The 13,750-nt window shown below is 49.4% G+C and overlaps 1 protein-coding gene across 2 annotated transcripts in view; it reads left to right on the forward strand.

Annotated features, from left to right (window-relative positions):
* Positions 1-834: 834 nt before the first annotated feature.
* CELF5 (CUGBP Elav-like family member 5) overlaps positions 835-13,750 on the forward strand; it is a 182,687-nt gene continuing 169,771 nt past the window's right edge. For both annotated transcript variants that reach the window (XM_066604678.1, XM_066604679.1), the window contains exon 1: positions 835-1,096. In XM_066604678.1, coding sequence (XP_066460775.1) covers positions 835-1,096 — 262 coding nt within the window. The remainder of the gene's footprint in view (positions 1,097-13,750) is intronic.

Below are 13,750 nucleotides of genomic sequence, written 5' to 3' on the forward strand. Positions count from 1 at the left end.
ATCGAGACCCGAGATTAATTAGCATCGTCTCGGCCATTCACACGGGCATATTGTGTGACAAATACGCTGCAGCGCGGAATTCCCTCGGTCAGCACAAATCCTCTGAATGACTGCTAATGCTTAAATAGTGGTCTTCGTTTCTCAGTGCCGGACGCAGGTAAACTCCCTCCCCTTTCCTTTTTTCAGCTCCTACAGGAGTCTATGGGGGCTTCCAGGGTTTTTCATCAATAGATAGGTCAAGACGTATCTTCACGCAGCATGAAAAAAGTGTGATTTAATGTTTTGTCACTGTGGTTTTTTCACGCGACCGTAATTCGCCGTGTGAATGAATGCGATGGAATCCAAAGCTTCACATGGTCGCCATTTTCGGACTACGCTTTACTGCGGCTAAAGAGCCACATCAAACTCTTCCTAATGTCCAATTGGTTTCATTGGGACTGTAGGTGGTCATAAGACAAGGTGAGTATTAAAGCCAACTGTCACCCTGTTACCCCACACACTGTCCCCAGCCTGAGTGCTAGCGATGCCCTGCGGTTGGTCCTGTGGGCGCTCTTCTTTGTGCGGTATTGGTCGCCAGTCTTACTGCTTCTAACCTTCCTTGGACATCCCAGATTGCAGGGTGACATTGCCATCACTTCCAAGCGGCACACAAGTGGTTAAATATTAGTTTGACAAGTGTGATAGCAGATAGCGCGGTAATGGTGAAGGCTGTCAGCAGGAGGCGCTCTTACGTTCTGCTGCTGGAATCCTTGCTCTTCAGCTCTTCCCTCACACCCCAGTTTCCAGCTGAGAGCTCTGCCTGTGTGACTGATCCAGCCTACCGAGGGGCTGGAGATGGCCAGACTGACGGAGAGAGAGGCGAGGAGGCAGCAACAGCAGCATCCCCCGCAGCAGCAGCCCCGAGCCTGCCCCATGAGCGGCCCCGAGCCCCCTGCTCAGCAGTCAGACAGCATGAAGGACCTGGACGCCATCAAATTGTTTGTGGGGCAAATCCCTCGCAACCTGGAGGAGAAGGACCTGAAGCCTCTCTTCGAGCAGTTCGGCAAGATCTACGAGCTCACCGTGCTGAAGGACCGATACACGGGCATGCACAAGGGTGAGTAGTGCCCAGCGCCCATCACACACCTGCTGCCCCTCATCATCCATGCATCCAGGGGCATTCATACCTGGTGACACCGTACATCCAGGGGCATCTAGGGGCATTCATACCTGGTGATACTGTGCATCCAGGGGCATTCATACCTGGTGATAGTGTGCATCCAGGGCCATTCCTACCTGGTGATACTGTATATCCAGGGGCATTCATACCTAGTGATACTGTATATCCAGGGGCATTCATACCTGGTAATACTGTATATCCAGGGGCATTCATACCTAGTGATACTGTATATCCAGGGGCATTCATACCTGGTGATACTGTATATCCAGGGGCATTCATACCTGGTGATACTGTGCATCCAGGGGCATTCATACCTGGTGATACTGTACATCCAGGGGCATTCATACCTGCTGACACTGTCCATCCAGGGGCATCCATACCTGGTGATAGTGTACATCCAGGGGCATTCATACCTGGTGACACTGCACATCCAGGGACATTCATATCTGGTGATACTGTATATCCAGGGGCATTCATACCTAATGATATTGTACATCCAGGGGCATTCATGCCTGGTGACACTGTAATCTAGGGACATTCATACCTGGTGATACTGTACATCCAGGGGCATTCATACCTGCTGATACTGTACATCCAGGGGCATTTATACCTGGTGATACTGTACATACAGGAGCATTCATACCTGATGATATTGTGCATCCAGGGGCATTTATACCTGGTGATACTGTACATCCAGGGGCATTCATACCTGATGATATTGTGCATCCAGGGGCATTTATACCTGGTGATACTGTACATACAGGAGCATTCATACCTGATGATATTGTGCATCCAGGGGCATTTATACCTGGTGATACTGTACATCCAGGGGCATTCATACCTGATGATATTGTGCATCCAGGGGCATTTATACCTGGTGATACTGTACATACAGGAGCATTCATACCTGATGATATTATACATCCAGGGGCATTCATACCTGGTGACACTGTAATCTAGAGACATTCATATCTGGTGATACTGTATATGCAGGGGCATTCATACCTGGTGATAGTGTACATACAGGGGCATCTAGGAGCATTCATACCAGGTGATAGTGTACATCCAGGGAAATTCATACCTGGTGATAGTGTACATCCAGGGGCATTCATACCTGGTGATACTGTATATACAGGGGCATTCATACCTGGTGATACTGTACATACAGGGGCATCCATACCTGGTGATAGTGTACATCCAGGGGCATTTATACCTGGTGACACTGTACTTCCAGGGCATTCATACCTGGTGATACTGTACATACAGGGGCATCCATACCTGGTGATAGTGTACATACAGGGACATTCAAACCTAGTGATAGTGTACATCCAGGGGCATTTATACCTGGTGATACTGTACATCCAGGGGCATTCATACCTGGTGATACTGTATATACAGGGGCATTCATACCTGGTGATAGTCTACCTACAGGGGCATCCATACCTGGTGATACTGTACATACAGGGGCATTCATGCCTGGTGATAGTGTACATACAGGGGCATTCATACCTGGTGATACTGTACATCCAGGGGCATTCATGCCTGGTGATAGTGTACATACAGGGGCATTCATACCTGGTGATAGTGTACTTACAGGAGCATCTAGGGTCATTCATACCTGGTGACAGTGTACATACAGGGGTATTCACACCTGGTGATAGTGTACATACAGGGGTATTCATACCTGGTGATAGTGTACATCCAGGGGCATTTATACCTGGTGACACTATACGTGCAGGGGCATTCATATCTGGTGATACTGTACAACCAGGGGCATTCATGCCTGATGATATTGTATATCCAGGGGCATTCATACCTGGTGGCACTGTAATCTAGAGACATTCATATCTGGTGATACTGTACATCCAGGGGCATCCATACCTGGTGATAGTGTACATCCAGGGGCATTCATACCTGGTGATACTGTATATACAGGGGCATTCATACCTGGTGATAGTCTACCTACAGGGGCATCCATACCTGGTGATACTGTACATACAGGGGCATCCATACCTGGTGATACTGTACATACAGGGGCATCCATACCTGGTGATAGTGTACATACAGGGACATTCAAACCTAGTGATAGTGTACATCCAGGGGCATTTATACCTGGTGACACTGTACTTCCAGGGCATTCATACCTGGTGATAGTGTACATACAGGGGCATTCATACCTGGTGATAGTGTACGTACAGGGGCATCTAGGGTCATTCATACCTGGTGACAGTGTACATACAGGGGTATTCATACCTGATGATAGTATACATCCAGGGGCATTTATACCTGGTGACACTATACATGCAGGGGCATTCATACCTGTTGACACTGTAATCTAGGGAAATTCATATCTGGTGATACTGTACATCCAGGGGCATTCATACCCGATGATATTGTACATCCAGGCGCATTTCTACCTGGAGACACTGTACATCCAGGGGCATTCATACCTGATGATATTGTGCATCTAGGGGCATTTATACCTGGTGATACTGTACATACAGGAGCATTCATACCTGATGATATTGTACATCCAGGGGCATTCATACCTGGTGACACTGTAATCTAGAGACATTCATATCTGGTGATACTGTACATGCAGGGGCATTCATACCTGGTGATATTGTACATCCAGGGGCATTCATACCTGATGATATTGTACATCCAGGGGCATTCATACCTGATGATATTGTACATCCAGGGGCATTCGTACCTGGTGACACTGTAATCTAGGGACATTCATACCTGGTGATAGTATACATCCAGGGGCATTCATACCTTGTGACACTGTATATCCAAGGGCATTCATACCTGGTGATAGTGTACATACAGGGACATTCATACCTGGTGATACTGTACATACAGGGGCTTTCATACCTGGTACCACTGTACATACAGGGACATTCATACCTGGTGACACTGTACATCTAGGGGCATTCATATCTGGTGACACTGTAAATACAGTGGCATCCATACCTGGTGATAGTGTACATACAGAGACATTCATACCTGGTGATAGTGTACTTCCAGGGGCATTCATACATGGTGACACTGTACATCCAGGGCCGTCCATACCTGCTGATAGTGTACATACTGGGGCATCTAGGGGCATTCATACCTGGTACCACTGTACATCCAGGGCCGTTCATACCTGGTGACCATGTACATCCAGGGGAATTTATACCTGGTGATACTGTACATACAGGAGGATTCCTACCTGGTGTTGGTGTACATACAGGGGCATCTAAGGGCATCCATACCTGGTGACACTGTACATACAGGGGCATTCATACCTGGTGATAGTGTACATCCAGGGGGGGGGGCATTCATACCTTGTGACACTGTACATCCAGGGGCATTCATACCTGGTGATAGTGTACATACAGGGACATTCATACCTAGTGATAGTGTACATACAGGGATATTCATACCTGGTGACACTGTAATCTAGAGACATTCATACCTGGTGATATTATACATACAGGGGGATTCCTACCTGGTGATAGTGAACATACAGGGACATTCATACCTGGGGATAGTGTACATCTAGGGGCATCCATACCTAGTGACACTGTACATTCCGGGGCATCCATACCTGGTGACACTGCACATCCAGGGGCATTCATACCGGGTGATAGTGTACATACAGGGACATCCATACCTGGTTATACTTTGCATCCAAGGGCATCCATACCTTGTGACACTGCATATCTAGGGGCATCCATACCTGGTGATTGTGTACATCCAGAACCAATCCTACCTGGTGACACTGTGCATCCAGGGGCATTCCTACCTGGTGATAGTGTACATAGAGGGGCATTCATACCTGATGATAGTGTGCATCCAGGGCCATTCCTACCTGGTGATTGTGTACATCCAGGGCCATTCCTACCTGGTGATTGTGGACATCCAGGGCCATTCCTACCTGGTGATACTGTACATCCAGGGGCATTCCTACCTGGTGATAGTGTACATAGAGGGGCATTCATACCTGATGATAGTGTGCATCCAGGGCCATTCCTACCTGATGATTGTGTACATCCAGGGCCATTCCTACCTGGTGATAGTGTACATAGAGGGGCATTCATACCTGATGATAGTGTGCATCCAGGGCCATTCCTACCTGGTGATTGTGTACATCCAGGGCCATTCCTACCTGGTGATTGTGGACATCCAGGGCCATTCCTACCTGGTGATACTGTACTTCCAGCTGCATTTATAACTGTTGAAAATGTAATCTAGGGATATTCATACCTGGTTATACTGTACATGCAGGGGCATCCATACCTGGTGACAGTGTACATCCAGGGGCGTTCATACCTGGTGACAGTGTACATCCAGGGGCGTTCATACCTGGTGACAGTGTACATCCAGGGGCGTTCATACCTGGTGACAGTGTACATCCAGGGGCGTTCATACCTGGTGACAGTGTACATCCAGGGGCATTCATACCTGGTGATAGTGTACATCCGGGCGCGTCCATACCTGATGATAGTGTACATCCGGGCGCGTCCATACCTGGGGAAACTGTACTTCCAGGGGAATTCATACCTGGTGACGCTGTACATCCAGGGACATTCATACCTGGTTATACTGTGCATCCAGCGGCATTCATACCTGATAATAGTGTACTACCAGCGGCATTCATACCCGGTGACAATGTGCAACCAGGGACATTCATTCCTGGTTATATTGTATATCCAGGGGCATCGATACCTGGTGATCGTGTACATCCAGGGGCATTAATACTTGATAATACTGTACATCCACAGACATTCATACCTGGTGTTACTGTACATTCAGCGGTATTCATACCTGGTGAACCTGTACATGCAAGGGCATTTATACCTGATGATTATGTACGTCTATGAGCATTCATATCTGGTGACCCTGTAAATGCAGGGTCATTCCTACCTGGTGACCCTGTACATCCAGGGGCATTCCTACCTGGTGACCCTGTACATTCAGGGGCATTCCTACCTGGTGACCCTGTACATCCAGGGGCATTCCTACCTGGTGACCCTGTACATCCAGGGGCATTCCTACCTGGTGACCCTGTACATCCAGGGGCATTCCTGCCTGGTGACCCTGTACATCCAGGGGCATTCCTGCCTGGTGACCCTGTACACCTAGGGGCATTCCTGCCTGGTGACCCTGTACACCTAGGGGCATTCCTGCCTGGTGACCCTGTACATCCAGGGGCATTCCTGCCTGGTGACCCTGTACATCAGGGGCATTCCTGCCTGGTGACCCTGTACATCCAGGGGCATTTCTGCCTGGTGACCCTGTACATCCAGGGGCATTTCTGCCTGGTGACCCTGTACATCCAGGGGCATTTCTGCCTGGTGACCCTGTACATCCAGGGGCATTTCTGCCTGGTGACCCTGTACATCCAGGGGCATTCCTGCCTGGTGACCCTGTACATCCAGGGGCATTCCTGCCTGGTGACCCTGTACATCCAGGGGCATTCCTGCCTGGTGACCCTGTACATCCAGGGGCATTCCTGCCTGGTGACCCTGCACATCCAGAGGCATTCCTGCCTGGTGACCCTGTACATCCAGGGGCATTTATGCCTGGTGACACTATACATGCAGGGGCATTCATACCTGGTGATACTGTACATCCACGGGCATTCATACCTGATGATATTGTACATCCAGGGGCATTCATACCTGGTGATAGTGTACATTCAGGGGCTTTCATACCTGGTGATACTGTACTTCAAGGGGCATTCATACCTGATGATATTGTACGTCCAGGGGCATTCCTACCTGGTGACCCTGTACATCCAGGGGCATTCCTACCTGGTGACCCTGTACATCCAGGGGCATTCCTGCCTGGTGACCCTGTACATCTAGGGGCATTCCTGCCTTGTGACCCTGTACATCCAGGGGCATTCGTGCCTGGTGACCCTGTACATCCAGGAGCATTCCTGCCTGGTGACCCTGTACATCCAGGGGCATTCCTGCCTGGTGACCCTGTACATCCAGGGGCATTCCTGCCTGGTGACCCTGTACATCCAGGGGTATTCCTGCCCGGTGACCCTGTACATCCAGGGGCATTCCTGCCCGGTGACCCTGTACATCCAGGGGCATTCCTGCCCGGTGACCCTGTACATCCAGGGGCATTCCTGCCCGGTGACCCTGTACATCCAGGGGCATTCCTGCCTGGTGACCCTGTACATCCAGGGGCATTCCTGCCTGGTGACCCTGTACATCCAGGGGCATTCCTGCCTGGTGACCCTGTACATCCAGGGGCATTCCTGCCTGGTGACCCTGTACATCCAGGGGCATTCCTGCCTGGTGACCCTGTACATCCAGGGGCATTCCTGCCTGGTGACCCTGTACATCCAGGGGCTTTCCTGCCTGGTGACCCTGTACATCCAGGGGCATTTATGCCTGGTGATACTGTACATTCAGGGGCATTCATACCTGGTGATAGTGTACATCCAGGGGCATTCATACCTGGTGATAGTGTACATCCAGGGGCATTTATACCTGGTGACACTGTAAATGCAGGGGCATTCATACCTGGTGATACTGTACATCCATGGGCATTCATACCTAATGATATTGTACATCCAGGGGCATTCATAGCTGGTGACACGGTAATCTAGGGACATTCATACCTCATACTACTGTACATCCAGGGGCATTCATACCTGCTGATACTGTACATCCAGCGGCATTCATACCTGGTGATACTGTACATCCAGCGGCATTCATACCTCATGATACTGTACATCCAGGGGCATTCATACCTGGTGATACTGTACATCCAGCGGCATTCATACCTAATGATATTGTACATCCAGGGGCATTCATACCTGGTCACACTGTAATCTAGGGACATTCATACCTCATACTACTGTACATCCAGGGGCATTCATACCTGCTGATACTGTAGATCCAGCGGCATTCATACCTGGTGATACTGTACATCCAGGGGCATTCATACCTGGTGACACTCTACACCCAGGGGCATTCATACCTGGTGATAGTGTACATACAGGGGCATTTAGGGGCATTTATACCTTGGGATACTGTATGTACGGGAGTGTTCATACCTGGTGATACTGTACATCTGGGGGCATGCATACCTGGTGACACTGTACATCTAGGGGTATCCATATCTGGTGGCACTGTACATCTAGGGGCATTCATACCTGGTGATAGTGTACATACAGGGGCATTTAGGGGCATTCATACCTTGTGATACTGTATGTACGGGAGTATTCATACCTGGTGATACTGTACATCTAGGGGCATCCATATCTGGTGACACTGTACATCCAGGGGTATTCACACCTGGCAAGACTGTACATCCAGGGACATCCATACCTGGTGATAGTGTACATACATGGGCATCAATACCTGGTGATAGTGTACATACAGGGGCATTCATACCTGGTGACACTGTACATCCAGGGGCATTCATACCTGGTGATACTGTACATACAGTGGCATTCATACCTGGTACCACTGTACATGCAGGGCCGTTCATACCTGGTGACCATGTACATCCAGGGGAATTCCTACCTGGTGATAGTGTACATACAGGGGCATCCATACCTGGTGATAGTGTACATACAGGGGCATCTAGTGGCATTCATACCTGGTGACACTGTACATACAGGGGCATCCATACCTGGTGATAGTGTACATACAGGGGCATCTAGGGGCATTCATATCTTGTGACACTGTACGTACAGTGGCATCCATACCTGGTGATAGTGTACATACAGAGACATTCATACCTGGTGATAGTGTACATACAGGGACATTCATACCTGGTGACACTGTACATCCAGGGCCGTCCATACCTGGTGATAGTGTACATTCAGGGGCATTCATACCTGGTGATATTGTACATACATGGGCATTCCTACCTGCTGATAGTGTACATACTGGGGCATCTAGGGGCATTCATACCTTTACCACTGTACATCCAGGGCCATTCATACCTGGTGACCATGTACATCCAGGGGAATTTATACCTGGTGATACTGTACATACAGGAGGATTCCTACCTGGTGATGGTGTACATACAGGGGCATCTAAGGGCATCCATACCTGGTGACACTGTACATACAGGGGCATTCATACCTGGTGATAGTGTACATACAAGGACATTCATACCTAGTGATAGTGTACATACAGGGATATTCATACCTGGTGACATTGTAATCTAGAGACATTCATACCTGGTGATATTATACATACAGGGGGATTCCTACCTGGTGATAGTGAACATACAGGGACATTCATACCTGGGGATAGTGTACATCTAGGGGCATCCATACCTAGTGACACTGTACATTCCGGGGCATCCATACCTGGTGACACTGCACATCCAGGGGCATTCATACCGGGTGATAGTGTACATACAGGGACATCCATACCTGGTTATACTTTGCATCCAAGGGCATCCATACCTTGTGACACTGCATATCTAGGGGCATCCATACCTGGTGATTGTGTACATCCAGAACCAATCCTACCTGGTGACACTGTGCATCCAGGGGCATTCCGACCTGGTGATAGTGTACATAGAGGGGCATTCATACCTGATGATAGTGTGCATCCAGGGCCATTCCTACCTGGTGATTGTGTACATCCAGGGCCATTCCTACCTGGTGATTGTGGACATCCAGGGCCATTCCTACCTGGTGATACTGTACATCCAGGGCCATTCCTACCTGGTGATACTGTACTTCCAGCTGCATTTATAACTGTTGAAAATGTAATCTAGGGATATTCATACCTGGTTATACTGTACATGCAGGGGCATCCATACCTGGTGACAGTGTACATCCAGGGGCGTTCATACCTGGTGACAGTGTACATCCAGGGGCGTTCATACCTGGTGACAGTGTACATCCTGGGGCATTCATACCTGGTGATAGTGTACATCCGGGCGCGTCCATACCTGATGATAGTGTACATCCGGGCGCGTCCATACCTGGGGAAACTGTACTTCCAGGGGAATTCATACCTGGTGACGCTGTACATCCAGGGACATTCATACCTGGTTATACTGTGCATCCAGCGGCATTCATACCTGATAATAGTGTACTACCAGCGGCATTCATACCCGGTGACAATGTGCAACCAGGGACATTCATTCCTGGTTATATTGTATATCCAGGGGCATCGATACCTGGTGATCGTGTACATCCAGGGGCATTCCTGCCTGGTGACCCTGTACATCCAGGGGCATTCCTGCCTGGTGACCCTGTACATCCAGGGGCATTCCTGCCTGGTGACCCTGTACATCCAGGGGCATTCCTGCCCGGTGACCCTGTACATCCAGGGGCATTCCTGCCCGGTGACCCTGTACATCCAGGGGCATTCCTGCCCGGTGACCCTGTACATCCAGGGGCATTCCTGCCTGGTGACCCTGTACATCCAGGGGCATTCCTGCCTGGTGACCCTGTACATCCAGGGGCATTCCTGCCTGGTGACCCTGTACATCCAGGGGCATTCCTGCCTGGTGACCCTGTACATCCAGGGGCATTCCTGCCTGGTGACCCTGTACATCCAGGGGCTTTCCTGCCTGGTGACCCTGTACATCCAGGGGCATTTATGCCTGGTGATACTGTACATTCAGGGGCATTCATACCTGGTGATAGTGTACATCCAGGGGCATTCATACCTGGTGATAGTGTACATCCAGGGGCATTTATACCTGGTGACACTGTAAATGCAGGGGCATTCATACCTGGTGATACTGTACATCCATGGGCATTCATACCTAATGATATTGTACATCCAGGGGCATTCATAGCTGGTGACACGGTAATCTAGGGACATTCATACCTCATACTACTGTACATCCAGGGGCATTCATACCTGCTGATACTGTACATCCAGCGGCATTCATACCTGGTGATACTGTACATCCAGCGGCATTCATACCTCATGATACTGTACATCCAGGGGCATTCATACCTGGTGATACTGTACATCCAGCGGCATTCATACCTAATGATATTGTACATCCAGGGGCATTCATACCTGGTCACACTGTAATCTAGGGACATTCATACCTCATACTACTGTACATCCAGGGGCATTCATACCTGCTGATACTGTAGATCCAGCGGCATTCATACCTGGTGATACTGTACATCCAGGGGCATTCATACCTGGTGACACTCTACACCCAGGGGCATTCATACCTGGTGATAGTGTACATACAGGGGCATTTAGGGGCATTTATACCTTGGGATACTGTATGTACGGGAGTGTTCATACCTGGTGATACTGTACATCTGGGGGCATGCATACCTGGTGACACTGTACATCTAGGGGTATCCATATCTGGTGGCACTGTACATCTAGGGGCATTCATACCTGGTGATAGTGTACATACAGGGGCATTTAGGGGCATTCATACCTTGTGATACTGTATGTACGGGAGTATTCATACCTGGTGATACTGTACATCTAGGGGCATCCATATCTGGTGACACTGTACATCCAGGGGTATTCACACCTGGCAAGACTGTACATCCAGGGACATCCATACCTGGTGATAGTGTACATACATGGGCATCAATACCTGGTGATAGTGTACATACAGGGGCATTCATACCTGGTGACACTGTACATCCAGGGGCATTCATACCTGGTGATACTGTACATACAGTGGCATTCATACCTGGTACCACTGTACATGCAGGGCCGTTCATACCTGGTGACCATGTACATCCAGGGGAATTCCTACCTGGTGATAGTGTACATACAGGGGCATCCATACCTGGTGATAGTGTACATACAGGGGCATCTAGTGGCATTCATACCTGGTGACACTGTACATACAGGGGCATCCATACCTGGTGATAGTGTACATACAGGGGCATCTAGGGGCATTCATATCTTGTGACACTGTACGTACAGTGGCATCCATACCTGGTGATAGTGTACATACAGAGACATTCATACCTGGTGATAGTGTACATACAGGGACATTCATACCTGGTGACACTGTACATCCAGGGCCGTCCATACCTGGTGATAGTGTACATTCAGGGGCATTCATACCTGGTGATATTGTACATACATGGGCATTCCTACCTGCTGATAGTGTACATACTGGGGCATCTAGGGGCATTCATACCTTTACCACTGTACATCCAGGGCCATTCATACCTGGTGACCATGTACATCCAGGGGAATTTATACCTGGTGATACTGTACATACAGGAGGATTCCTACCTGGTGATGGTGTACATACAGGGGCATCTAAGGGCATCCATACCTGGTGACACTGTACATACAGGGGCATTCATACCTGGTGATAGTGTACATACAAGGACATTCATACCTAGTGATAGTGTACATACAGGGATATTCATACCTGGTGACATTGTAATCTAGAGACATTCATACCTGGTGATATTATACATACAGGGGGATTCCTACCTGGTGATAGTGAACATACAGGGACATTCATACCTGGGGATAGTGTACATCCAGGGGCATCCATACCTAGTGACACTGTACATTCCGGGGCATCCATACCTGGTGACACTGCACATCCAGGGACATTCATACCGGGTGATAGTGTACATACAGGGACATCCATACCTGGTTATACTTTGCATCCAAGGGCATCCATACCTTGTGACACTGCATATCTAGGGGCATCCATACCTGGTGATTGTGTACATCCAGAACCAATCCTACCTGGTGACACTGTGCATCCAGGGGCATTCCGACCTGGTGATAGTGTACATAGAGGGGCATTCATACCTGATGATAGTGTGCATCCAGGGCCATTCCTACCTGGTGATTGTGTACATCCAGGGCCATTCCTACCTGGTGATTGTGGACATCCAGGGCCATTCCTACCTGGTGATACTGTACATCCAGGGCCATTCCTACCTGGTGATACTGTACTTCCAGCTGCATTTATAACTGTTGAAAATGTAATCTAGGGATATTCATACCTGGTTATACTGTACATGCAGGGGCATCCATACCTGGTGACAGTGTACATCCAGGGGCGTTCATACCTGGTGACAGTGTACATCCAGGGGCGTTCATACCTGGTGACAGTGTACATCCTGGGGCATTCATACCTGGTGATAGTGTACATCCGGGCGCGTCCATACCTGATGATAGTGTACATCCGGGCGCGTCCATACCTGGGGAAACTGTACTTCCAGGGGAATTCATACCTGGTGACGCTGTACATCCAGGGACATTCATACCTGGTTATACTGTGCATCCAGCGGCATTCATACCTGATAATAGTGTACTACCAGCGGCATTCATACCCGGTGACAATGTGCAACCAGGGACATTCATTCCTGGTTATATTGTATATCCAGGGGCATCGATACCTGGTGATCGTGTACATCCAGGGGCATTCCTGCCTGGTGACCCTGTACATCCAGGGGCATTCCTGCCTGGTGACCCTGTACATCCAGGGGCATTCCTGCCTGGTGACCCTGTACATCCAGGGGCATTCCTGCCCGGTGACCCTGTACATCCAGGGGCATTCCTGCCCGGTGACCCTGTACATCCAGGGGCATTCCTGCCCGGTGACCCTGTACATCCAGGGGCATTCCTGCCCGGTGACCCT

This window comes from Eleutherodactylus coqui, chromosome 5, assembly GCF_035609145.1.
Source record: "Eleutherodactylus coqui strain aEleCoq1 chromosome 5, aEleCoq1.hap1, whole genome shotgun sequence".
NCBI lineage: Eukaryota > Metazoa > Chordata > Amphibia > Anura > Eleutherodactylidae > Eleutherodactylus > Eleutherodactylus coqui.